We start from the raw sequence: 25,745 nt of genomic DNA, 5'->3' as shown, positions 1-25,745 counted from the left end.
TGAGCTAACCCAACACAAAGCAGAGGGCAGAAAAGAAATTAATTCCGGTGACAGCACAAGCATTGAATGGAGAATATTAGATCGCATTGGAGGTAAGCCTTTGATCTGATGGGTATTTCTTTGTAAGTGTATAACACCTCACCGACACAGGCAAAAGAAGCTGAATTTAGAAATAAATTTGATAAAGGGAGTTGGCCTTCTCTTACCCAGTCTGATTTTGTTCTGTTCTGGATACCTTATTTAAGGAAGGCTGTTCAAACCTGACAGTGTGAAGGAGATGGTATCTTTTTCATACAACAATGAGGGATTTTAGATGGAGTGGTGACCTTATTGAGGTGTTGAAAATTTGAACAATTCTGATGGGAAAACAAGTTATTGTTTCCCACTCATTTGTTTATTAGTAACTGGCTGGCTAGAATTTCAAGATTGTCAGTGCAAGTGTGAGATGTGGAGAAACTTATTGGGTTGTTGGGTTTGGAATGTGCTGCTTGGGAGGCGGATTCCATAGGAGGTTCGAAAAGAGAGCTGGATATAAATTTGATGATATTAGAGGGCTACAGAGATAGGGCTGGAAAGTGGAGCTCGCTGGGTAGCTCTTTCAGGAGCTGGTACAGACACAAATGGCCTCCTTCCATACAGTAAAATACTATGATTCTATGAACATAGAAGTTCTGAACCAGATTCCAGACAATTCCAGGAGGTTATTTCTTGGGACCTTGGCTCAATGACCTTGTTGCCAGGGATTTTTGCACGCAAACAGCAGCAAATTGTTGTCACGAGTGGGATTGGGACTCGGTTGGGTAATGGTCTGGAAATATTTCATTCCAAGGGAGGTGATGGGAAATCGACAGACCTGCAAGAAATTTTGAATATGCAGGAATCTGGTCAGGTCTATTGAATGGTGAGTGTGAATCTGTGAGCTGCTGATCCTACATCATCATGTCTTGGTCAGTGTTCATGCTGGTATTCATCTGATTGGGAAGATCAACAAAAACAAATCTCTGGCAGCGTTGGAAGAAAGTTTGCGTTGTTTCCTGAACAACAGAGAAGGTTGATGGTGGAGCGGTCATGATAGAGGTCTGTAAGATTGGTAGTGTTGTACAGCAGAGTGACCTACGGGTTCAGGTATATGATTCTTTGGGGTTTGTGTCACAGGTAGACAGGGTGTTTGAGAAGGTGTTTAGAACACTTGACTTCATTGCTCAGACCACTGAGTGTTGGGGTTCGGACACCATGTTGTGGTTGTACAGGACACTGGTGAAGCCTGTTCTGGTGTATTGTGTCCGGTTCTGGTTGCCCTGTTAGAGGAAAGACATTATTAAGCTGGAGAGGGTTCAGAAAGATATATCAGTATGTTGTTGGGAATGGAGCGTTTCAGTTATGAGGAGAGGCTGGATGGGCTGGGACTATTATCACTGGAGTGTAGAAGTTTGAGGGGTATAGAGGTTTATGAAATCATGATGGGCATAGATCAGGTGAATGGCAGGTGTCTTTTCCCAAGGGTGGGGGGGCGTCAAGACCAGGGGACATAGTTTTCAGGTGAGAGGAGAAACATTTTTAAAAATGACATGATGGGTAACTGTTTTTTTATAGCTAGCGGTACACGTGTGGATTTAACTCCCAGACGAAGTGGCGGATAAAAGGGCAGTTATAATGTTTAAAAGACATTTTGATAAGTACAAGAATAGGAAAGGTTTGGAGAGATATGGGCCAAGTGCAAACAAGTGGGACTAGTTTAGGTTGAGATTATGGTCGGCATGGACTAGTTGGACTGAAGGGTCTGTTTCATTGCCATATGACTCTATGATGCTATTATGAGGGACATGGACAGGGGGACAGGAAGCAGCTGTTTCCCTTAGTCGAAGGGTCAGTAACAAGGGGGGGACATCATTTTAAAGTGAAGGGTAAGAGGTTTAGAGAGGGATTTGAGGATTGTTTCACCCACACGATGGTGGGGATCTGGAACATGTGAAAATAAAATTTCTATTTGAAATCACTAATTGCTCCGGTGTGTGGAAATGCCACTTTGTAACTGCAGGGGATTCCATGATTTATTAATGTGGAATATTCATGTAAAGGAGCAGGAGGAAGCCATTCAGCCCCTTGATCCTGTTCCACCATTCAATGGCAGATCTATGTCCTGACTCCATAGACCTGCCCGTGCCCCTATTCCCTTTAATAACTTTGTTCAACAAAAAAAAATTCTCTCTCAGATTTAAAATTAACAATTGATCCTTCAATGCCTGCTGTTTGTGGAAGACAGTTCCAAACCTCTCCCAACCTTTGTGCGTAGTAGTACTTCCTAACATCTCTCTTGAACAGTCTGGCCCTCATTCTCCAGCAATGCTCTGCCTAGTTCAAGGATCCCCAACCAGTGGAAACACTTTCAATTTCTATACTGTTTTCTCCTGTTAATATCTTCGATCAGATCATCCCTAAACCCTGTAAATTCTGGACAGAACAGGCTTAATTTATGCAATCTCTCCTCATAACCTGAAGCCTAGGTATCAATCTTGTAAACTCACGCTGTATTTCCTCAGATATGGTGCCCAGATCTGCTCCAAGTGGGGTCTAATCAGGGTTTTGTATAACCGCAGCATCCCTTCGCATTCCTGTACTCCAGTCCTCTCAATATAAAGGCCAGCATTCGATTAGCTTTCATCAGGCAATGAATGTCAGAAATGAAAAGAAATAAAGAAATTGTTGGAGAAACTCAACAGGGACAGATACTATTTGCCACCTGGGGACTGTCTGACTGCTGTTGAAGACAACTTTCCACCTTTTCTTTTGACCCTTTAGTTTTGAGCTGTGCTGGAGCCATATACTCTTCAGTGAAGAACACAGGGATACAGCTTGGCAACTAATCATTTTGTTTACAAACCTCGAGATTCTCGAACAAGAGGCGTACTTTGAGAATTATTACTAAACGGCAGAAAATCAAAGGCTTTCAGTATATCTGAGGGAGCCTGTGTGTAATGGGTGTGACTCAACCTGGAGTCTGTAGGGTAGACCCTGGGATCCATCTGAAGAAGATAGAACAATATAGATTCTTCATGGTTTTATTCCTTTATTCCTTAGAGGGATACATATGGTCAGAGTCTTCCCTGATTGATCCATTCCAAGTATCTCAGTCTCAAGTCAGGAGTGTGATGGAATGCTCACCACTTGCCTGGATGGTTGCAGCTCCAACAATATTCGAAAAGCTCAACATCATCGTTGGAAAAAGCAGTCCCCACTTCCTGGGAACCACATCCACAAGCATCCACTCCCTCTACTACCAATGCTCACTAGCAGCAGTACCAAGACATACTGCGAAAATACACCAGAGATCCTCAGGCAACACCTTCAAAGCCCATGACCACTTCCATGTAGAAGGACAAGTGCAGCAGATATGTGGAACACCCACCCTCTACAAGTTCCCCTTTGGGCCATGCAGTGTTCTGACTTTGAAATATAACACTATTCCTTCAGTGTCATTGGGTTAAAATCCTGGAATTCCCTCCCTCAGGGCAATGCATTTCTATCCATAGCACATGGACTGCAGCAGTTCAAGAAAGCAGCTTATCCCTACCTTCTTAAGTAGGCAACTAGGGATGAGTTGGGCAATAAACACAGGGTCCAGTGGGTGTTGTCCATGTGTCAAGAGTGATTAATAATAAAAAAAGTTGTCAATTATCCCAGGGCCTCCACCTTCCCTATGTGAGCTTGTTCTGGGAGGGTAGGCGCAAACTTTATTGTGAATGTCGATGTTATTGAGTCACCTGGTTCGTAAACTGCTTTGAAAATGTTTCTATATCGCCAAGAGCTTCAGTTAATATTACTGTTGGGTTGGGGCTGTGACCTTAATTATCACTCCATATTTAATTTTGAGGCATTGTTTTCTGTTATTTTAACATTCTGATCTTTAATCTTTTGGTTCACTTTGCTTATTGTTTTTTGATTATTGATAACTCCAAAACAGATAGCAGTTTGGTGTACTCAGCTTCCACCATCTCAAATCAAGAAAGACTGGTAAAGAATATAATATATATATACTTTATAACATTTCTGGTTCAGTCAAAGTGGAGATTTTCTCTGGTTTAACTTAACCCTCAGAAGCCCAGCCACATTTAAACATCGCTGGTGTTTCTCTTGCATATAGCATGGAGCGAAGGTCTGCCCAAGCTTTTCGAATCTTTTGACATTTGAATTTATTAATCATCGATAGTGTTTGTAATCATCTAAATCATAGAGATGTTCCATCTCTCTCAACTAAATTAACAACAAGGCAGTGTGAATTGGAAGAGGAACTGATGGCTAATTGCTTTATCTTTCATCTTGTTTTCAGGGAATACCTACTTTTTAGACCCTGGGACATCAATCTGTTGATTGCCTCAGTACAACAGTGGTCCCTTCTGGCCTTGGTCTTTGGGGGCAAGGAGCCATTCACTCTAGGTCTAGCAGCAGACACGAGGAGCAGGGCCATTTCATTGTCCTGAGTGTTTCTTTGATGACACAAAGATAGCTGGAAGGACAGGTAGTTATGTACTTTAGTAGGAAGAATAGAGGCGTTGACTTTTCTAAACTGTGAAAAGGTTCAAAAATCTGCAGCACAAATGGACTTCAGAGTCCAGGTTCAGGATTCTCTTCAGGTTGACGGGCAGTTTCAGTTGGCAGTTCAGCAAATGGAATGTCAGCATTCATTTCAAGAGGTGTCGAATATAAATGCAGGGATGTATTGCTGAGGCTGTATCAGGCTCTGGTCAGACCATATTTGAAACATTATGAGCAGTTTTGGGCCCCCTATCTAAGGAAGGATGTGCTGAATGTGGAAGGAGTCCAGAGGGTATTTACAAGAAAAATCCCAGGGATGAAGAGCTTGTAATATGAGGAGACGTTGAGGAATAGGAGTCTGGACTCGATTATGTTTAGAAGGGTGAGGGAGAATCTGGTTGAAACTTGGAGAATACTGAGAGGCCTGGGTAGAGTGGACATGGAGAAGATGTTTCCACGAGTAGGAGAGACTAGTACCCGAAGGCACAGCCTCCGCGTGAAGGGGACTCCTTTTATAACCGAGATGAGGAGGAATTTCTTCAGCCAGACAGTGGGGAATCTGTGGAACTCATTACTGCAGACGGCTGTCATTATGTCTTTAAGACAGATATAGGTTGTTGATCAAGAGGACGATTAATCGTTACAGAGAGAAGGAAGGAAAATAGGGTTAACAAACATATCAGCCATGATGGAATGGCAGAGAAGACTTGATGGGCCGAATGACTGCTATATCTTATGGTCTTGGTTTCTAAGAGACGAATGGATTGTGATGCATCACACAGCTTAGGCCCTCAGATTCAGACCTTTCTGCGCATGTGCTATGAGTCAGCCACACTAAAAAGTGTTTAGGCAGCTGGACGATCAACACAACATGCGGGCTAGGAGCCCTGGGGACCCTGCTTCCCCCATTCTATGCAGCTGCGGTTGATCTCATCCCAGCCTCACTGCAAATTCCTGCCCCCCTCCCTTTAACCCCTCACTGATTAACAATCTGTCTGTCCCCTCCTTCAATTTATTCAGTGTCCCGACGTGCCCCCACATACTGGGAAGTGAATTCCCAGAGATTCCCACCCCCTCTACCTTGGAGAGAAGCAATTTCTCAACATCTCCTGTTTCAATCTGTACCATCCCCTTCTCCTGAAACAATGACCCTCTCGTTCTAAATTGTCACACCTGAGGAAACATCCTCTCTGTCTCCTTTGTCAATCCCATCTCCTTTACCACCCTATATCCCTCAGCTGGATCTCCCTTATTCCTCTAAACTCCAGAGCATATTGGTCTTAACTGCTGAATCTCTCTTTCAACGACAAACCCCTCATCTCTGAACATGAAATGTACGAAATCACGCTAGATAGTATCTTGGATGTAGAATACACATCTCAAAGTGAGTTAGTCATAGTTTCTGAGAAATCTGCAGCCCAGAAAAAGGCCAGAGTCTGTGCTGGTCAGAAACAACCATCTCGATATTCTCTTATCCCATTTTCCCAGCACTTGGCATCACGAGTGCACATTTAAATCCTCCTTCAATCTGATGAGAGCTTCTGAATCTTCCACCCTTACAGGCAGTGACTTCCAGATTGCACACTACCCTCTGGGTGAACAAGATTTTCCTCACATTCCCTTGAAACCTCCTGGTCCATACCTTCAATCTGTACCCCTCCCCCACCTCTGTTAAGCGGGGAAAGTTTCTTCCTGCCTCCCCTATCTTCATCCCTCATTATTTTATACATCCCTCTCTTTCAATCTACTCTGCTGTAAGGACAACAACCTCTCTCAATCACAAACTCTCCAGCCACCAAGGCAATATGCTGGTAATTCTCCCTGTGCACCCTCTCCCACTTCATTTAGATATGTACCATTGGTAAAGTGTCTTCTCTTTTATTTTCAACTCACTCCGATAGTGCATCAGGGAGGAAAAATACAAGTTATATTGTAGTGAAAAAGAGGGCAGTTAATTTTTAATCAGCAAAGTTATGTTTTTAGCAGGTGATTAATGTAAAGTCACCATTGTCTCATTAGAGAGAGGGAGAAAGAGGTGTGGGGGAGAAAAGGCAAACAACTGTTTTATAGTTTAAACTGTGGCACACCACATCTAAAGCACAGGGAATGATCACTCACAGCAATCTCTACCAGACCAGCAATTGAACGCATGCTGTCAATATGACTGTACATTGTAAGTCAACAATAGAATCAACTGAGCTAACCAACCCCTGCATGGCCAGCGGCAAAAACATTGGGTGGCACAGTGGTTACCATTGCTGCCTCACAGCGCCAGGGTCCCAGGAACAATTCCAGCCCTGGGTGACTGTTTATTGGGAGTTTGCACATTCTCCCCTTCTCTGCATGGGTTTTCTCCAGATGCTCCGGTTTCCTCCCACAGTCCAAAGATGTGCAGTTTAGATGGATTGGCCTTGCTAAGTTGCCCATAGTGTGAGAGTTATGCACGCTAAAAGGTATAGTCATGGGAAATGCAGGGTTACAGGGATTGGAGAGTTGGTGGGTCTGGGTTGGATGCTATTCAGAGGGTCAGTATATGGTCCTGACAGGCCAAAAGGCCTGCTTCCATGCTGTAGGATTCTATGATGTGCAGGTTAGAGGGATTGGCCATGGTTAATGCAGGGTTACAGGGGTAGGGTAGGAGTCTGGGTGGGATCCTCTTCACTGGCTTAGGACAGTCTGGATGGGCTGAATGATCTCTTTGCACACTGTATGGATTCTGTCGACATCAATGTTTAGCTCAGTGGTGTGCGGCAACTCGTTCTGGTCTCAATTTTGATGAGATTCACTTTCCGTTTCTGAAATAATGGGGAAGCAAAATCCTATATTTTCAGCTCCCCAGGGTATGTCCTGCAGATGTGAATTTGAATCTTGCTTTGGCAGGTGGTGGATTTGGAATGCGATTTTAAACAAAAACAGATATGGAGTTAAGACTCTAATGATGACTGTTGTCAGGAACAAACAACCATCTGGTTCAAAATTGAAGACTGAGGTGAGGAGGGGTTTCTTCTTTCAGAGGGTTAAGAGTCGTTGGAACTCCTTGCCACAGAGAGTTGTGTGTGGAGACAGGAGCAGGAGATTCTTGATCAGTCAGGGAATTGAGGGTTACATGTTAAGTGCAGGAAAGTGAGCGTGAGGAATGGGGCATCAGCCACAATGCTATTGAATGGATGAGCAGTTCGAAGGGCCGAATGGCCTTCTCCAGTTCCTGTCTGCGATGGTCCTTAAAGGAGTGAAATCTGACCTCCCTACCCGCTCTGCTCTGCACATGATTCCTAACCCTTTACAAACTCTTCACTGCCTTCTGGCTGAGCAAGTCGATTGGTTCAAGGACATTTTGGAATTGCATCCACTTCCCACCTTGGCAGAGAGGGCTACATCCTGTTCAGAGTACACAGAAATAATATTTGTCACAGTCAGTTTTTGATTTGTTCCAATCATGTGTTTTGCCAAGAGAAATTGGTCTGTGTCATGACCCCACATATTCACAGCTCCTCCTGTACATTCAGGCAAAGTTTGTTATTCTCATCCATTTTCATAGAGTCATGCAGCACAGAAACAGGCCCTTCAGCCCAACTCACCCATGCTGACAACGTTGCCCAAACTCAACTAGTCCCATTTATCTGCATTTGACACATATTTCTCTGAACCTTTCTTATCCATGTTCCTTTACAAATGTCTCTTCCATGTAATCGTACCTGCCTCTACCACTTCCTCTGGCAGCTCTTTCCATATACTCGTTGCCTTCTGTGTGATAAATTTGCATGTCAGGTCCCTTTTTAATCTTTTCACTCTCACCTTAAACCTATGTCCACTAGTTTGGGACACCCCTACATTGGGGAAACGACTATACCTATTTACCTTTTCTGTGCCCCTCGTGATTTTATAACCTCTATAAGGTCACCCCCTCAGCCTCCAACGCTCCAGGGGAGAAAAGTTCCTAGCTTATGAAGCTTCTGCTTATAACTCAAACCCTGCAACCTTGATAATATCTTTGTAAATCTTTTCTATAACCTTTTGAGCTTAACGACGTCCTTTCTACAGCAGATTGGCCAAAACTGTACACAGTATTCTAAAAATGGTCTCGCCAACATCCTGTACAGCTATGACATGATGTCCCAACTCCAGTCGTCAGTGCTCTGACCAGTGAAGGTAAGCATGCCAAATGCTTACTTCACCACAGTGTCAAGCCGCAATGCCACATTTAAGGAACTGCCTTCCTTCACCCCGTAGGTCTGTTTGTTCAGAAACACTCCCCAGACGATAGCACCAATAAAGATGTATCTAGACAGATGCATGAATGGACCTCTCGATATTCTGTAATTTTCAATCAGGTTCTCTCTCATCTTTCTAAACTCCAATGAGTTAAGAACCAGAGTCCTCAACCTCTCCTCATATGAGAAGTGCTTCATCCCTGGGATTTTTCTTGTAAACCCCCTCCTGACCCCCTCCAAGTTCAGCACATCCTTCCTGAGATAGGGGGCCCAAAACTGCTCACAATGTTCCAAATGTGGTCTGACCAGACCCTTATAAAGCCTCAGCAGTACATCCCTGCTCTTGTATTCTAACCCTCCCAAGATGAATGCTAACATTACATTTGCCTTCCTCACCGCCAACTGAACCTGCCTGTTAACCTGAAGAGAATCCTGAACTCGGACTCCCAAATCCCTTTGTGCTTCAGATTTCCGAAACCTTTCCCCATTTAGGAAACAGTCTCCGCCTCTATTCTTCTAATCCCATTGCATACCCTCCCACACTGTCATCCATCTGCCAACCGAACCTTAACAGGATCCTGAACTCGGACTCACCGCCGAGGACCTTGTTTGTGCTTCAGGCCTGGCAGCATCTGTCCAGAGACAGACAGAGAGAAAGCGGAGTTAACGTTTCGAGTCCGGGGCAGCCGTCCTTCGGGAGAGTGGCCTTTGGTCTTGATGTGCCGCCGCACAATTTCTTGTTCACTCCCACTACTCTGTCTGTGTGTATTTGTCATTATTATTGAGTTTGGCGAGTCCCGGAGCTGGCCCTGTTGTTTCTCTCTCCTGAAAGGGTTGTCCCTTTCAAGAGTCTTTCCCCTGAAGCAGCTGCTAACGGTCACTTGGGGCACGAGGCGGCCGTTAACCGCCATCTCGCGCGGGGCCTGAAGCTAAAATGGCGCCGGGGCCACGCGGGAAGGAAAAGCGCCGAGGGAGAGCGGACTGTGTCAACATGTCCCGTTCCCGAGGGTCAGGATGGTGGTTATTGGGGGGTGGAGGGGGACAGGAGAGATCCCCCCCCGGTGAGGTATATTGTACAGACCGCGAGGTCTCTATCTCTCTCTGTTGGACTGTCTATGACTTGCTTTAACACTATGTCGATTAATCTCGATGACGCTGTGATCTTGTGCATCTTTCTGACTCTGACTATGTTTCTATATAACTTCATATGCCTGTGTGTGTGTCTATGTCTCTCTCTGTTTCTCCCTGCCTCTCTGACTTTCTCAGTGACTCTGTAACTCTCTCTGACTGTATGGTGGGAGTACTGTTTGTTGTTGAACACAACAACAACTCGTGCCTAACAGTTTGCTTTAATCACAGGCATCCCTGTGTCAGTCCTAGAGCTGAGTGCCCACCTGGAAATGAGGTAGTGGAGGGAGACAGCACCTCGTTAAACCAGTTGTTTCGACCCCAGTTGAATATATTTTCTACGAGGATGGTGAGGAGGTTGACTGGGAATACTCCAACCACTGCAGAACCGTACACACAACCATCAACATCAGCAAACGTCAAGAGGGCAATTAGCACTGTGCTGTTTCTAACCAGCAGGCAGGGTCTCTCCTGAACAGCAAATTTATCGCCATTCCAGTGAGATTTTAAGCAACTCTATACAAATCAACATTATCAGAGCAGTGTGATAGCACTGGGGAAGCATGCAGAGAGAGATTTACCAGGTTATTGCCTTGGGGGCTGGAGAGTTTCAGTGATGGAGAGAGATTGGACAGACGGGGGTTGTTTTCCTTAGAGCAGAGCAGATTGAGTGTGGGACGTGATGGAGATGTATAAAGTGATGAGGGGCATAGATAGGGTGGACAGGAAGAAACCTCCCTCGCCCCTTTGAAGGAGGGATCAATGACTGGGGGAGGGGCATAGATTTAAAGCAAGGGGTAGGAGGTTTCAGGGGGGATGTGAGGGAAAACATTTTTACTCAAAGGGTGGTGGGGATCTGGAACTCACTGCCTGTCAGGGTGTGAGAGGCAGAAATCCTCATCATATTGAAGGACGATTTAGATGTGCACTTGCAGTCCACATTAAGTGGTCCTTGATGTTTCATATGTATATTGCTGCAGAAATAGGGGCTTGGATAAGGTGAATAGTCAAGGTCTTTTCTCCGGGGCAGGGAGTCCAAAACTAGAGGACATTGGTTTAAGGTGAGAGGGGAAAGATTTAAAAGCGACCTGAGGGATAACTTTATCACACAGAGGGTGGTATGTTTTTTGGAATGAGCTGCCAGAGGAAGTGGCAGAAGTGGGTACAATAACAACCTTGTAAAAACAATGACTGCAGATGCTGGAAACCAGATTCTGGATTAGTGGTGCTGGAAGAGCACAGCAGTTCAGACAGCATCCGAGAAGCAGTAAAATCGACGTTTTGGGCAAAAGCCCTTCATCAGGAATAAAGGCAGAGAGCCTGAAGGGTGGAGACATAAACTAGAGGAGGGTGGGGTGGGGAGACAGTAGCATAGCGTACACTAGGTGAGTGGGGGAGGGGATAAAGGTGATAAGTCAAGGAGGAGGGTGGAGTGGATAGGTGGAAAAGAAGATTGGTAGGTAGGACAAGTCATGGGGACAGTGCTGAGCTGGAAGTTTAGAACTAGGGTGAGGTGGGGGAAGGGCTCCCAATGTGGTCTCCTCTTCATTGGGGAGACTGGACGCCTCCTAGCAGAGAGCTTTAGGGAACATCTCCGGGACATCTGCACACATCAACCACACCACCCCGTGGCCCAACGTTTCAATTCCCCCTCCCACTCTGCCGACTACATGGAGGTCCTGGGCCTCGTTCACCGCTGCTCCCTCACCAACAGACACCTGGAGGAAGAACACCTCATCTTCCACCTCGGAACACTTCAACCACAGGGCATCAATGTGGACTTCAACAGTTTCCTCATTTCCCCTTCCCCCACCTCACCCTAGTGTATGGAATGCTCTGCCCCAGAAGTCTGTGGAGGCCAAGTCTCTGGATACTTTCAAGAAAGTTGGATAGAGCTCTTAAGGATAGTGGAATCAAGGGTTATAGGGATAAGGCAGGAACAGGATACTGATTGAGGATGATCAGCCATGATCATAATGAATGGTGGTGCTGGCTCGAAGGGCAGATTGGCCTACTTCTGCACCTATTGTCTATTGAAAGGATGCTCTTTGCTCTGACAGCAGTAACATACCTGCTGTTTGTTCGAAGCAGCTGGTCACACTTGGCTCTGTACCGAGGGAATATTACATTGTCTTGGTCCTTTGAGTACTTGCGTGGAGGAATATAGAAGAGAGAGCTCCAGTAAATCAACATCAGTTGTGACTGGCAACATCAATGTAACATTCAGTTAATCATCACGAGGATTTTTTTGTTCAAAGCCAGCAATTTAAACAGAACCACGGGTCTGATTCCACTCCTGCTGAGCTGCTCTCTTGTCCATTTTTTCTTAAAATTCTAATACCAGTTGAGTGAGATTCAGAAACTAAACAACACCCATACAGCTCCATGAATGGGGCCACCTGATGCAAGTGGGTATGTGGATATGTGAGTTTAGTTATTGATCTATGCCTGTCAGTTCCTGTTTGGAGAATGTGTGGGTGTAGTTATCAAACTGAAACTTTCTGTATATGGTAAATATATTTACATATTCACACAGCATTGACTGGTCTGGTCTCATTGATAACTGGAGAATTATAAAAATAATACAGCTTTGGGGTGGGGGGTGGGGCATTCAGCCCATCTTGTCCATGCCTACATGCCCTTTCTCATCCCACCATCCTGGCACCGCCTGTAACCTTGCAGTTTAGAACACTTGAGGCTCAGTACCAGGGAATTTGTTTAAAAATATGTAAGGTCTTTGCCTGCACCACCAAATCAGGCACCGAATTCCAGATACCCACCACTCTCTGCATAAAAAATAATTTTTGCTCATAAATTCTAATCCTACAGCCACTTAACTTGAATCCGTGATCATTGGTTTTTGAACTCTCTGCTAAAGGAAACAGGTTTCTCCTGTCTAATGTCTCCCTCTGAAAATGTGTTGCTGGAAAAGCGCAGCAGGTCAGGCAGCATCCAAGGAGCAGGAGAATCGATGTTTCGGGCATGAGCCCTTCCTTAAGAAGGGCTCATGCCTGAAACATCGATTCTCCTACTCCTTGGATGCTGCCTGACCTGCTGCGCTTTTCCAGCAACACATTTTCAGCTCTGATCTCCAGCATCTGCAGTCCTCATTCCAGGACTAGATTTTTAACTCTAGTTAGTTAAAAATCACAAAACACCAGGTTATACTTCAATAGGTTTATTTGGAAGTGCACGATTTCGAACTGCTGCTGCTTCATCAGGTAGCTCACTATTTAGTACTGTAGACCCCAGTACCCATGGGGTATATGTTCCAGGACCTACAGCGGAAACGCAAAACCGCAGATAGGTGCAAAACCATTAATTCAAATGGGAAATATACCTTCTGGCAGTCTCCTGGTCCCTGGTTCTGGAACATTTCCTTTCATATGCTCAGACCACTGTAAACCACGGGTACGTGAAACCGCGATAACTGGACCTGCGGATATGAGTGTCGCCCTGTATTCCTTAATCATGGCACCACTGTTCCAAGGAATACCATTCCAAACTCTCCAATCTCTCCTGATAGTTACAATTCACCAGCCCCGGCAACATTCTAGTAATTCTCCTCTGCACTCTCCACAGCAATGACGTCCTTCCTGTAATGTGGTGACCCGACTGCACACAATATTCCTGTTGTAGCCACCAGTGCCTCACACAGTTTCATTGTTATTTCCTTATTTTTGTATTCAACCATCTGCCAATGAAGGAGACATTCCATGTGCCTTCTTTACAGCCCCTTCTATCTTTAGGGACCTGAGCATTTGCACACTAAGATCTCTCACTTCATCTGTCCCCCTCAGTATATTCCCATTTATTGTTGATTCCCATTTACCGTCTGACTTCCCTAAATGCATTCCCTGACACTTATCAGAGCTGAACTCCATCTGCCACGTTCTTGCACACTCCACCAAACCGTCTGTATAGTTTTGGAGCATACAGCTATCCTCCACACTATCCACTACATGGCCAATTTTTGTGTCATCTGCAAATTTCACAAATTTGCCCAACACACGCAACTCCAAATCATTAATGGATAAAACAAACAGCAGAGGGCCCAACACTGAGCTATGCAGAGCACCACTTGTAACAGCTTTCCATTCACAAGGGCCACCATTGACCATTATCCTTTCTTTCCTGTGACTGAGCCAACTTTGGATCCAATTCAACACATTATCCTGTATCCCTTGGGGCATTACTTCTTGGAGCAGTCTGCTGTGATGCTGCTGCTCCTTTAACAAAGCTTGTAAAAGACACAGGTTCTGACAAGTCGGAGTTGATGGGTTTTAAGGCCATTCTGATTTTGGTAATGCCTCAGGCTTCCACATTTTTAAGAAGAACACTTGTACAATGAAAGGGGAGTGGCCCAGTTTTCCCAGCTCAGCTTTTCTCTGGCTTGATTTGGTTTTTGGCTGTCTGGCTATTGACTGAAAGCAGTCTGGCAGTTGAAAAGGTTGCTGAACTCAAAGAAGCAGGTCCATGATGGTACTCTCTCTCTGACATCTCTCCTGTAAGACCCTGTGTTTGACTTTACCTTTTGTGGCAAGGGGTATTTATGGGGATTGTTGTAAATGTTGGGAACACCATCATTAAGTTGGTATAGTCTGTTGGGTTTTTGGATTTTTAAGTTATTTAGTATTCTGCTCTCTTTTGTTTGTGTATCATTCGGTAAATGTGTAAATCAAACTGTTTTGTTTAAAACTACTGGTTTGACCAGCTGCATCCCTCCTGGAATATCTTCTTTACACCCGCTTAAAACAATTAGCAAAGTTAGGGTCTGGGTTACTTTCTTGAAATGTCTGGCCTTTTCCATAACAGATTGGGGACTGTTTGCAGAATTTATTTTGTAGTTCTGATTTGGGATTTGATTTATTGGATTCGAAGGCAGCAAGTGGTAAGTCTTAGCATCTTTTGTTCCGGGTGTTGAATTCGATTGGTTTAAGCAGCGCTTGGAGAAAGTGAGGACTGCAGATGCTGGAGATCAGTGACGAGTGTGTGTTACTGGAAAACCAAGCAGATCAGGCAGCATCTGGGGAGTGGTGGAATTATGTTTTGGGCATCAGCCCTTCATCAGGAAACAGTGTTTGGGATAGCAATGGCTCTTTGAATCATCAAGAGTTTTCTGACGGTGGAAGAAGTGGCTTCAGATTTTTGCAAAAAGTGATTAATACCAAGCTGCTGGAATTAGCAGACAAGCTGGAGGTCAACTGCCTCCTTCCATGAGGAAAAGGGGGACAATTACACTCATAGCTTACCATTTAAATTTGCTGGAAATGCCATCAGAATCTTTAGGGATGGCTAACATTCAATTGGTAATGAAATAACTCGAGTCAGAGGCAAAAGTCAAGGAAAGGGCAACAGAAACGAAACAGTTTGAATTACGATTAAAAACAGAAGAGAGGTAGAAGAGAGAAAAGGAGAGAGAGGAAAGGAATAAAGAGGGAGTTTGAACTTTGGTAATTGACGCTTCGACAGGAATTCAAAAATTCACTTCCTGATGTAATGAGAACTCACATGTAAGAGTAGAGAGTTAAAACAGTAAGACTGACATCAGAAATGGCTGATGATTGAATTGATCAATCAATCAAAATTGGGCTGCCAAAATCAATTTCAATCCATGAGGGATAATAATTGTGGATAAGAGAAATTCTCACATGGAAAGGAAAAAATAGATCTCTGTGAAGATCATAAGAATAATTTACCACAGGGTAAAAAGGAAACCCTTGAAGGGGAAAGAAATGTGAAAAAGCTCTGGTGTTTTCAATAAAGTAGGCCATGGAATCAGTATTAGCTGGTTAGGAAAAACACTGAGAAGCCAGATGTAGGAAAACAGGATAAGCCAGTGAATTTTGTTGGAGTGGTAACTTAGAGCACTGTGGAGACTAGAAAGCTGCACCAGAATGTACAAGCTGGTTGGAGGTTGTTTATGGAGGAAGTGCCAGATCTTCTAAAACCATACACCGTGAAGGTAAAGTTTACTCGCGTAGGCCAGGAGCAACAGGTAAAGAGGTAGCAATATTCAGAGATATAAGGATCCTCTCAATCTGTGATGCTAAAATATAAAGATATATGTACCTCTAAAGGACTATTGCCAGAAAAGGTATGAGTAACTGGAATTCACATTGAAATAAGAAATGCTCAATTGTAAGAAGTGAGGTTAGAGTGAAGAGGGGAGAAGTCATAGTAGGATTACTGGACAAACTTTCAGCTCCGGGAATACAATTTGTCCTTGATAATGATGTTGCTGATTCACTGGTGGGAGTGTTGATTGTGGTTGAAAAGCCAATGGAAATTCAGGCAACTGGACTACTGCAGGACACACATCCTGGGATGTTTCCTGGGATGTTTCCTGAATGTGTGGTAACGAGGTCACGAATTCACCAGTTGAAACAGGAAAGATCAAAGAGTACCGATAAGAAAGTTGAAGGGAAATTAGCAGAGACCCTGTTTGATAGATAGTTGAGACAAACCAGGAACAGAGATGACAAAGCAGACATCTTTAGCTCAGGTAAATTAACTGAGTTACAGCAAAAAGATGAAAATTTAAAGCAATTGTATCAAAAGGCATACACACAATGAATCCAAATGTATCCCTGATAGTTATTATCTTAAAAATGATGTCTTAATGAGAAAATGGAGAACATCACATTCAGGCAGATGAGAAGTGGGCATACGTTTATCAAGTTGTATTGCCAGTGGGTTATAGAAAGGACGTGTTGTGAGTAAAGCACACGAGCTACCTGTATAGATTGTCTGTTTGAAATTCATGTTATTTAATTGTCATCTCGGTATGTGACAAGTATTCAGTCAAGGATTAATTCTGTCCTTTTCAGTCACCCAAACTCCATGTAAATATGCTTCACCCCGGTTGGAGAATTTGAGCTATAGTCAGAGGCTGAACAGGCTGGAACTGTTTTCCCTGGAGAGTGACCTTATAGAAATTTATAAAATCATAAGGCACATGGAGAAGTGGTGGAGCCTGGTACAATTATAACATTTAAATGGCATCTGAGTGAATATAATGAGAAAGCCTTAAAACTTGCCCTTAAATACTTAGACTAAATGTAATGTTGAATTATAGAACACAAGAAAATAAACAGGGCAGGCAGGGAGGCATCAGGCCACAAAAGGGGGAACCTAGGATGTGCAGAAGATAAAAAAAATCTGTTCTCACCAAGTGATAACAGGATGCTCTAAAGCAATTAAGAACATTTGCCTTAACATCAATTAATCTATGTAAAAAAAAAGACACAGAGTGATAACATTCAAAGTTGGTAACTTATGAATTTAATGACAGTATTTGATTGTGATCTCGGAAACTTTGTATCATCTCAGAAGCATGTCAAAAGCCTTGTAATAAACGGTCAGGTCCTATCAATTATAATGGATTCTTATTGTGTGTGTGAGTGAGTGAGTGACAGTGTGTGAGTGCGTGTGAGAGAGAGATGAATGTTTGGAATTTATTTGCATTTTGGGACTTTATGCTGATTTTGAGTAGCCATCACTGATTATGAAATACAAACTCTAAAATGTAATATTGAGAAGCACTTGTTGGGCCGAAGGGCCTGTTTCCATGCTGTAAATAATATAATCTAATCTTTAACTTACTTGGTGTTCCTACACACCACGACTGACCCTCTGTCAATTCTAACTCGTCAGATCTTCTGTCTTCTTTGAATTTGAAACACAACCCTGAAAAGAAAGCATGTTTAATTTGAGACTAATGAATCATTTCAAATGTAACCTTTCAGCCTCAGTTACAGAATGATTTTGTGCTAAAGATAAAAAGCAGGAGTCTGCTCCTAGCTTAAAAATTATTCTAAACCTAACATTGAAGAGATTCTGCTACAATCTGTCAGGAAGCCATTTAATGGTCAAAGTTTGCCCTCCTCTCTAAGATGCCATTTTAGAAAACAGTGATATCTGACATGCAAGCTGTGTAAGGTTACCTTATGACCTCTCCCATTTCGTTCAGACTGATACCTCTTTATGACAGGGACTAATCTCACCAACAGGCACTGACTCGGCTGGATCTGTATTTCCCCCTGATGGATGGCTAAGGGCCGACAGGAGTGATCAGTTAAGCGAATACAGACCTGTTAATTAACTTCTCTTCCATACGAATTGTTGCCTTTCCACTGTCTGTCTAATTAAGAACATGCAGTGTTTTTTGTAAAGTTGTGTAAAAAGGAAGCCTGTTTGAGACAGAAGAGTGGAGCAGCCTGTGAGGGCTCTTAAAGGAAGAGCTGGTATCCTACTTTTCTAAGGTTTTAGAACCTCAGCTAGCCTGGCTTATAGGTGTAAATGTTATGTTGTAACACTGATACTATTGGTAAATAAAGGGGAAGGCTAAAATTAAACTAAACTGTTTGTAAGAGGTTTTTATTCCAGACTACCAAAGTGTATGATCTCCAAGACGAACCAAGAGAGGCTTATAGATCTGAGTCCACAAGGGATTCCCTGGGCTGTCTCAAATCTATACTTGAACAATATGACCAGGAAGGATTTAGAGAGAGATGGGCTAATTGCTGGCAAATGGGACCAGATTAGATTAGAATATCTGGTCGGCATGGACAAGTTGGACAGAAGGGTCTGTTTCCACGCTATACGTCTCTATGACTCGACGACTCTTCGGTAACTCTTGTCCTGTCAGTGAGCACAGTTTCCCTCCATCTCTATACTTAACCCCTCCTTCACGGATGGTTGTTGAAACAATGCAACAATGTGGCCTACTTGTCTATCTTCATTGTAACTTTGAAAATGCTCTTAATAATTGCAGATTTTAATGTTGTTCCTGAATGTCTATTTTGGATGAGGATTCAGTTTATCTATCTTCAACACTGGTGTGTAAACGTCAATGGGCTACATACCCTCTGTTTGTTAGAGACAGCTGGTCACTCTTTGCTTTTGGGTGAGATCCAGAACTAATATCTGTTCACCTCCATGAATGGGAATTCCTGAAGCAGCTGCAAAGCATCAACAGCAAGCTGCCAAAATACTAAATGTTGAAGGAAAGAACAAGGGACGCTATGTCTCATACTTTCCTCGAAACTTCAAATCTGTTCACTCTAATACGTGTCCTTTTTTGGACTGTCACAAAATTATGGTCTGTGCTTCCATTATTCACCGCCCAATATCGTGAAACAGAAGCCAAACAATGAATTCCCATCAGTGTTTAGGGGATTGCAAACCATAAGAATGTCCCACAGCAGCTTCTTCCCGCTCTGCCTCCCTCAGCAGGCCCACACACAGCCCGAGAATGGCCTCTCTCTTCCCCCCAGCCCGCTCACTCCAAGTTCCGGGACCAGTTCCTGCTCCGCTCGGCCTCTTACAAACAGCCCCCGGTTCTCCCTGAACTCACCCCGAATCAATCCCGGTCTCGGAGCCCTCTCTGTGTCCCAGGCTCCCATCCCAATGTGCTGCTGGAAAGAGCCTGCTGTTCCCTCGCTTCCCTGGGCGCTGATCTCTCCATTGCGGTCTGTTTCAAACAAACCTCTTGCACTCACTGAGTAAATGCTCCTCAATGGCAGCGCTGGGGGAGGGCCTCACGCATGCGCTCCTCAGCTCAGGAATGGTCAGCTTTGGGGAGAAATATTAAAAATCACACAACAGGTTGAATTGGAATCACACTAGCTTCCGGAGCGTCGCTCCTTCATCAGGTGGTAGTGGAGGGCTCAATCCTAACACACAGAATTTTTAGCAAAAATTTACAGTGTGATGTAACTGAAATTATACAGTGAAAAATTAATTGTCTGTTATGCCTTTCATCTGTGAGAATATCATGATAGTTTCACTTTCATGTGTAAATCACAAAACATTTTTTTAAAAAAGTTGCATTCTCAGGTTAGCTGTTAACAATGGTGATAGCTCGACAATATGTTGAAGGTGTTAGCCCCGTTTTCTCTGTCTATGCCAGGATGTTTAGATTGATTCTAATCTAAAAAGTGAGATAACGGAGTTTTACATGAATTCATGCAGTTTTTGAGCTCAGAATTCTACATGAATGCATGCAGTTTTTGAGTAAAGTACAATGTAATCCTGCAAGTACAAATTCACCCCACAAAATATGTGTGTGCATGTGGGTCTTTATCTGTGTGTGTGTGTCTATCTGGGTTGGGGGTTGTGAGTGTGAGAAAGTGTGTGTGAGTAGTGAGTGCAGAGTGTCTTAAGTCTGTGAGGGGGTGCATGTGTGAGTGTGGGAGTGTGTGTGTCTGTAAGGGTGTGTGTGGGTGTCTGTGTGCACGTCTGTGTATATGTGTGTCCATGTGTATCTCTATAGGAGTGCCTGTGTGTGTGTGAGAGAGTGTGTGTGTGTTGGAGTATCTGTGTGTGTGTCTAGTACAATGGTGGTCACCTGTAAAGTGACATGAACCCAAGGTCCCGGTTGAGGCCCTCCCTATGGGTACGGAATTAGCTATCAGCCTCTGCTCAACCACTTTTCACTGCTGCCTGTCCCGAAGTCCATCTTGGTACATGATCACCCGAAGGTACGAAGTCGAATGTCCAGGGCCACTGAAGTGTTCTCCAACTGGGAGGGAACACTCCTGTCTGTTGATTGTTGTGCTGCGGTGCCCATTCATCCGTTGTCATAGCTTTTGCTCGGTTTCCCCAATGTACCATGCCTCCGGGCATCCTTTCCTGCAATGTATAAGATAGACAATGTTGGCTGAGTCACATGAGTACCTGCCACGTACAAGGTGGGAAGTATCCCCACGCGTAATGGTGGTATCTATGTCCACACTCTGACATGTCTTGCAGCGCCTACCATGACAGGGTTATATGGAGTTGTCCTGAGAGCCGGGCAGCTTGCTACAAACAATGATCTTTTTGAGGTTTGGCGGTTGTTTAAAGGCAAGTAGTGGAGGTATGAGGAAGGTCTTGGTGAGGTGCTCATCCTCATTGATAATGTGTTACAGGTCACGAAGAACATGACATAGTTTTTCAGCTCCCAGGAAATACTGAACAACGAAGGATACCCTGTCGGTTGCAGCACGTGTCTGTCTCCTGAGGAGGTCATTACGGTTCCTTGCTGTGGCATGTTGGAACTGGCGGTCGATGAGTTGGGAATCATACCCCGTTCTTGTGAGGGCATCCCTGAGTACTTCCAGGTGTCTGTCACGTTTCTCCTCATCTGAGCAGATCTGGTGTACGAGTAAGGCTTGTCCATAGGGGATGGCTGTTTTAATATGTTTTGGGTGGAAGCTGGAGAAGTGTATCATTGTGAGGTTGTGTGTGGGTTTGTGGTAGAGTGTGGTGCTGACGTGTCCATCCTTGATGGAGATGCATATGTCTAAGAATGAGACAGATAGTCGAGAGTAGTCCATGGTGAGTTTGATGGTGGGGTGAAACTTGTTGATGTCACAGTGACTCCTCACCATGGGTCCAGAGGAAGAAAATGTTGTCAATGTACTTGGGTACAATTTTGGTTGGAGATCCTGCATAGAGAAGAAGTCTTGTTCGAACCTGCGCATAAAAATGTTGTCATATTGGGGTGCAAATTTGGTCCCAATGGCTGTTCCATGTGTCTGTATTGGTTGTCAAAAGTTGTTTTTTAGATTAGATTACTTTACAGTGTGGAAACAGGCCCTTCGGCCCAACAAGTCCACACCGACCCGCCGAAGCGCAACCCACCCATACCCCTACATTTACCCCTTACCTAACACTACGGACAATTTAACATGGCCAATTCACCTAACCTGCACATCTTTGGACTGTGGGAGGAAACCGGAGCACCCGGAGGAAACCCACGCAGACACGGGGAGAATGTGCAAACTCCACACAGTCAATCGCCTGAGGCGGGAATTGAACCCGGGTCTCTGGCGCTGCGAGGCAGCAGTGCTAACCACTGTGCCACCGTGCCGCCCAAGCATAAATTGTGATCGAGCATAAAGCGGATGAGTTGTAGGATGATGTTTGGAGATTGGCAGTTGTTGGTGCTGAGTACTAAGGCTGTTGCCGTGATGCCATCATTGCGGGGGATGCTGGTGTAGAGTGCGGAAAAGTCCATTGTTTGACTGGTCCGTGAGTGCTGAGTTTCTGTAAGAAATCCGTAGTGTCGTGACAGAAGCTGGAGATCCCCTGTACAATAGGTTTCAAGATGCATTCCACGCAACCAGAGAGATTCTCACGTAGGGTCCCATTGCCCGACACAATGGGATGTCCTGGTGTGTTGGCTTTGTCTACCTTTGGAAGGCAGTAGAAGTTGCCTACACAAGAAGTATGTGGGATGAGGGCGCGTGGGGAATGCTGAAGGACTGGACCCAAAGTTCTGATCAGTGTGTTTAATTCACGGGTGTGTTCTTTGGTCGGATCAGCTGGTAGTTGTCTGTAGTGTTCCTGGTTGTTCAGTTGTCGGTACACTTCCTTGCAGTAATCTGTTCTATTCTGAATGACAATGGCTCCTCCTTTATCTGCTGGTTTGATGACAATGTTGTGATTGGTTTTGAGAGCCTGGATGGCATTGCGTTGTGAAGCGGTGATGTTTTGCTCTACCTTGTGGGTACAGCTGATGAATCTGGCATTTATATATTTCCTGACGGTTTCAGCATACATGTCAAGCCCAGGGCAGCGGCCCTCTGGTGGTGTCCAAATTGACACCTTCTTTGGTCGCTCCTCTACAGATCCCTGTGATGACAGTTCGAGTTCATCAGCGGGCTCTTTGGGATCACTGCTGGCACCTTGAAAGAATTCCCGGAGTAACTCCTCCGTGTCTGCTGCCAAAACCAACGGGTTCATTTTGGCAGTGGGGCAGAAGTTGAGACCCCTACTCAGGACTTCAATCTCTTCCGGTCTAAGGGTGTGGTCCGATAAGTTGATAATAGACTTCCCCGCAGTGATTATGTTGTCTACTGTGGTTCCAGGGTGGGCTTTGCTATTACTGGTGAGAATCCAGTTTTTTGATCTTGGCGTGCACGTATGTGGTGTAGTTTTGTCGCCTTGTCTGAAAATGTTGGGGAGAAAAGGTTCGGTTCCAGACACAGTTGGGGCGGGAGTGAGCTGGAGGTGGAGCTGGATAATCAAAGCCATTTCCCTGCTCTGTCTGTCACTCAGTTTCCTCTCCGGACCCGCCTCTCACTCTCTGTCAGCCCTTTCTCAGTCAGGTCGGACCGGGCTGTATAAAAAAGGAAGGGGAGGCAGCTCGGCTCTCATTTGGCAGCGGTTGGAGTGAAGTAGCGTGATGTCTGGAAGAGGTAAAGGAGGCAAAGGCCTGGGAAAAGGCGGAGCGAAGCGGCACCGCAAAGTGCTCCGTGATAACATCCAGGGCATCACCAAACCAGCCATCCGGCGCCTGGCTCGCCGTGGCGGGGTCAAGCGCATCTCGGGCTTGATCTACGAGGAAACCCGCGGGGTGCTGAAGGTTTTCCTGGAGAATGTGATCAGGGATGCGGTCACCTACACTGAGCACGCCAAGCGCAAGACAGTCACCGCCATGGATGTGGTGTACGCTCTGAAACGCCAGGGCCGCACTCTCTATGGATTCGGCGGCTGAGGATAAAGCGACCCATTTCCAGCGAACCCAAAGGCTCTTTTCAGAGCCACCCAAACCCCCCGAAAGAGAGCGTAGACCTGAGGACGGGTAAGGCAGCGCATACTGAGGGGAATGTTACTGTAGCCGGTTATTTCACGTTTATCCCGACTTTTACAACTACTTCAGTTCCAAAAATGTACTAATGCCGTGTTCTGCGGTACGGCAGAGAGCATTCGGAGTGGACGGTTCACTTTGTTGCTGTTTACCGTGGCGAATGATTTTAAAATTGCAAATATTTCTACAGTGTAGATAAGAGGCTATTCGGCCAATCGATACTCTACTGTTCTGCAATCTGGTTATTCCATGTAAAGAATCACATCGTAACTTTGTAATAGTAGGATGTAGCAGCAGTATTAGGCCATTCTGCCCGTCCAGCTTGTTCTGCTATTCCATCATGGCTGATATTTCTCAAATTTCCCGTAACCTTCGATCCTCTTATTTTCGTGAATACCTGTCCATCTCAGTAATGATATCATTGTGTACTTGGCTGTCCATGCCATAAATGATAATTTGTTTTTTCTTATTGTGGAACCCAGACGTTAATGTTACATATTCGAGTATTTATATTTCCCCGACATAACACTAGCTCAGTTTTGTTACTGGGAGCATGCAGATGTGTTATGTGACGCGTTCTTTCCACCTGTCCGCTCAGGCAGCGATAACAAATTGTCTTCGGACAAGTAATAATTTGGATGAAATAAAAATTATTGATAGTGTGGTTCTGTAATTTTACCGGTGTACGCTGTTTTAGCTTTTAAGATGTTTACATCGGCGGTGTTTCGATTGATTCACGGCGGATACAAGTTCGGTTGCTCATCCAGGGAGCGCAGGAAGCGATAGGGGACATTAGTACAGTATTTCTCTTGGAATTCAGTTAAAGACAGAAGGCAGCGGCAGTGAATTTGCAACTAATGAGATCTTCATTCAGAGATTGCGGAAATATAGTAATCAGATGAGTAATGTTCACATCAAATTTTGGTATGGGGTTAGATATTTCAGGAAAAACCCCATCTCCCCATTGACTCCCTTTGCGTTAACATGGCTTGTGGTGAGGTGGAGGCAGGAGAGAAAAGGGAAAAAATTGCGCCGAGATCAACGGCTTATTTTCAAATTTGAAAATGCCCACCATCACGTATAAAAAAGCAGGAGGATGCACGACTACGTGCACGTTGATTGGTTTTTCGATTACGAAACTAAACTTCACACAATCTCACTTTACCGCATTCCCTCCTTTTACAGCTGAAAAATGAGTGACTGCTGTTGAAAGAGTGGATATGAACCGAGCAGAGAATAAATTGCAAAGGTATATGCTACAGAGACAGTGGGAGGATTCAGCTCTTTCTGATGCAGTTAAAGGAAATGTGAAGCCAAACCCGATCGGGAACACCCGTGACACTATTCTAAACTCATAGAACATTGGTCACTCAGGCAGTGACCGTGTAATGAGAAATAATGTATTTTCGGACACCCTGACAATCGTATTCTATGATATAATCTTCCTCTGTTGCCACAGGCAGTAACAATATCCAATAAAAAGGAGATAGAAATGTAGCGATATTAAGTACAACAGCCAGGGCTCTCCACATTAACAGGAAAGCAATTACATCCGACAGACGATTCAGCTCCTTTCACAAATGCTGTGAGTGGCTCTTAAAAGAGCCTTTGGGCTGTCAGATTCAAGGATGGTCTCTTCATTTTTTAGCAGATCCAGCAGCGGAAGTTTTCTTGGGCAGCAGCACGGCCTGGATATTAGGCAGCACCCCGCCCTGAGCGATGGTCACCCCTCCCAGCAGCTTGTTGAGCTCCTCGTCGTTGCGCACGGCCAGCTGCAGGTGCCTGGGGATGATGCGGGTCTTCTTGTTGTCCCGGGCCGCGTTGCCGGCCAGCTCCAGGATCTCAGCCGTCAGATACTCCAGCACCGCAGCCAGATAGACCGGCGCTCCGGCACCCACACGCTCAGCATAGTTACCCTTTCTCAGGAGCCTGTGAACACGGCCCACCGGGAACTGCAGGCCAGCCCGGGACGACCGAGACTTCGCCTTGGCGCGACCTTTCCCACCGCCCTTTCCTCTTCCAGACATGGTCACAATCTCACAAGCACTTTCACAGAGAACGCTGCACTCCGCCCACATTGCGACCTCTTATACCTTCGGGAGGAATGGTAAGGCGGCCGTTTCTGATTGGTCCCATTGTCCAGCCCCTCCTAATGTTGTTTCAATTCCCAATCAGATATCTGCCTCATTCCCCAATCCGGAGAGGGCATGGGGAGGAAGGCATGGGGAGGAGGGCGGAAACGATGGGCGCCAATTCATCAACCGCTTTCTTTCAAAATTGAAAAGCCCGCCAAT

At 44.9% G+C, this 25,745-nt stretch overlaps 3 protein-coding genes across 9 annotated transcripts in view; 1 reads left to right on the top strand and 2 right to left on the bottom strand.

Annotated features, from left to right (window-relative positions):
• LOC122544532 (histone H1.01-like) overlaps nt 1-21,411 on the bottom strand; it is a 179,340-nt gene extending 157,929 nt beyond the window's left edge. The window contains exons 1-3 of one of the 7 annotated variants that reach the window (XR_015755280.1): nt 19,231-20,213; nt 17,478-17,561; nt 11,944-12,020 (exon numbers count right to left, since the gene is read on the bottom strand). The gene's annotated coding sequence lies outside the window, so the exon portion shown is untranslated. The other 6 variants (XR_015755279.1, XR_015755281.1, XR_015755274.1 and 3 more) reach the window with 6 other exon arrangements.
• Nucleotides 21,412-23,033: 1,622 nt separating this feature from the next.
• On the top strand, nt 23,034-23,358 carry LOC122544618 (histone H4). Its single transcript, XM_087984498.1, has one exon. The coding sequence runs from the start codon at nt 23,047-23,049 to the stop codon at nt 23,356-23,358; it is 312 nt and encodes a 103-aa protein (XP_087840624.1). The 5' UTR covers nt 23,034-23,046.
• A 1,674-nt stretch (nt 23,359-25,032) lies between these two features.
• LOC122544550 (histone H2A-like) lies at nt 25,033-25,529 on the bottom strand. Its single transcript, XM_043683866.2, has one exon. The coding sequence runs from the start codon at nt 25,527-25,529 to the stop codon at nt 25,089-25,091; it is 441 nt and encodes a 146-aa protein (XP_043539801.1). The 3' UTR covers nt 25,033-25,088.
• Nucleotides 25,530-25,745: the final 216 nt, after the last annotated feature.

This window comes from Chiloscyllium plagiosum, unplaced genomic scaffold (genome assembly GCF_037043375.1).
Source record: "Chiloscyllium plagiosum isolate Xiang-an unplaced genomic scaffold, Cpla_swu_hap1 HiC_scaffold_49, whole genome shotgun sequence".
Lineage (NCBI taxonomy): Eukaryota > Metazoa > Chordata > Chondrichthyes > Orectolobiformes > Hemiscylliidae > Chiloscyllium > Chiloscyllium plagiosum.
This window is presented reverse-complemented; position numbering and strand designations above follow the sequence as displayed.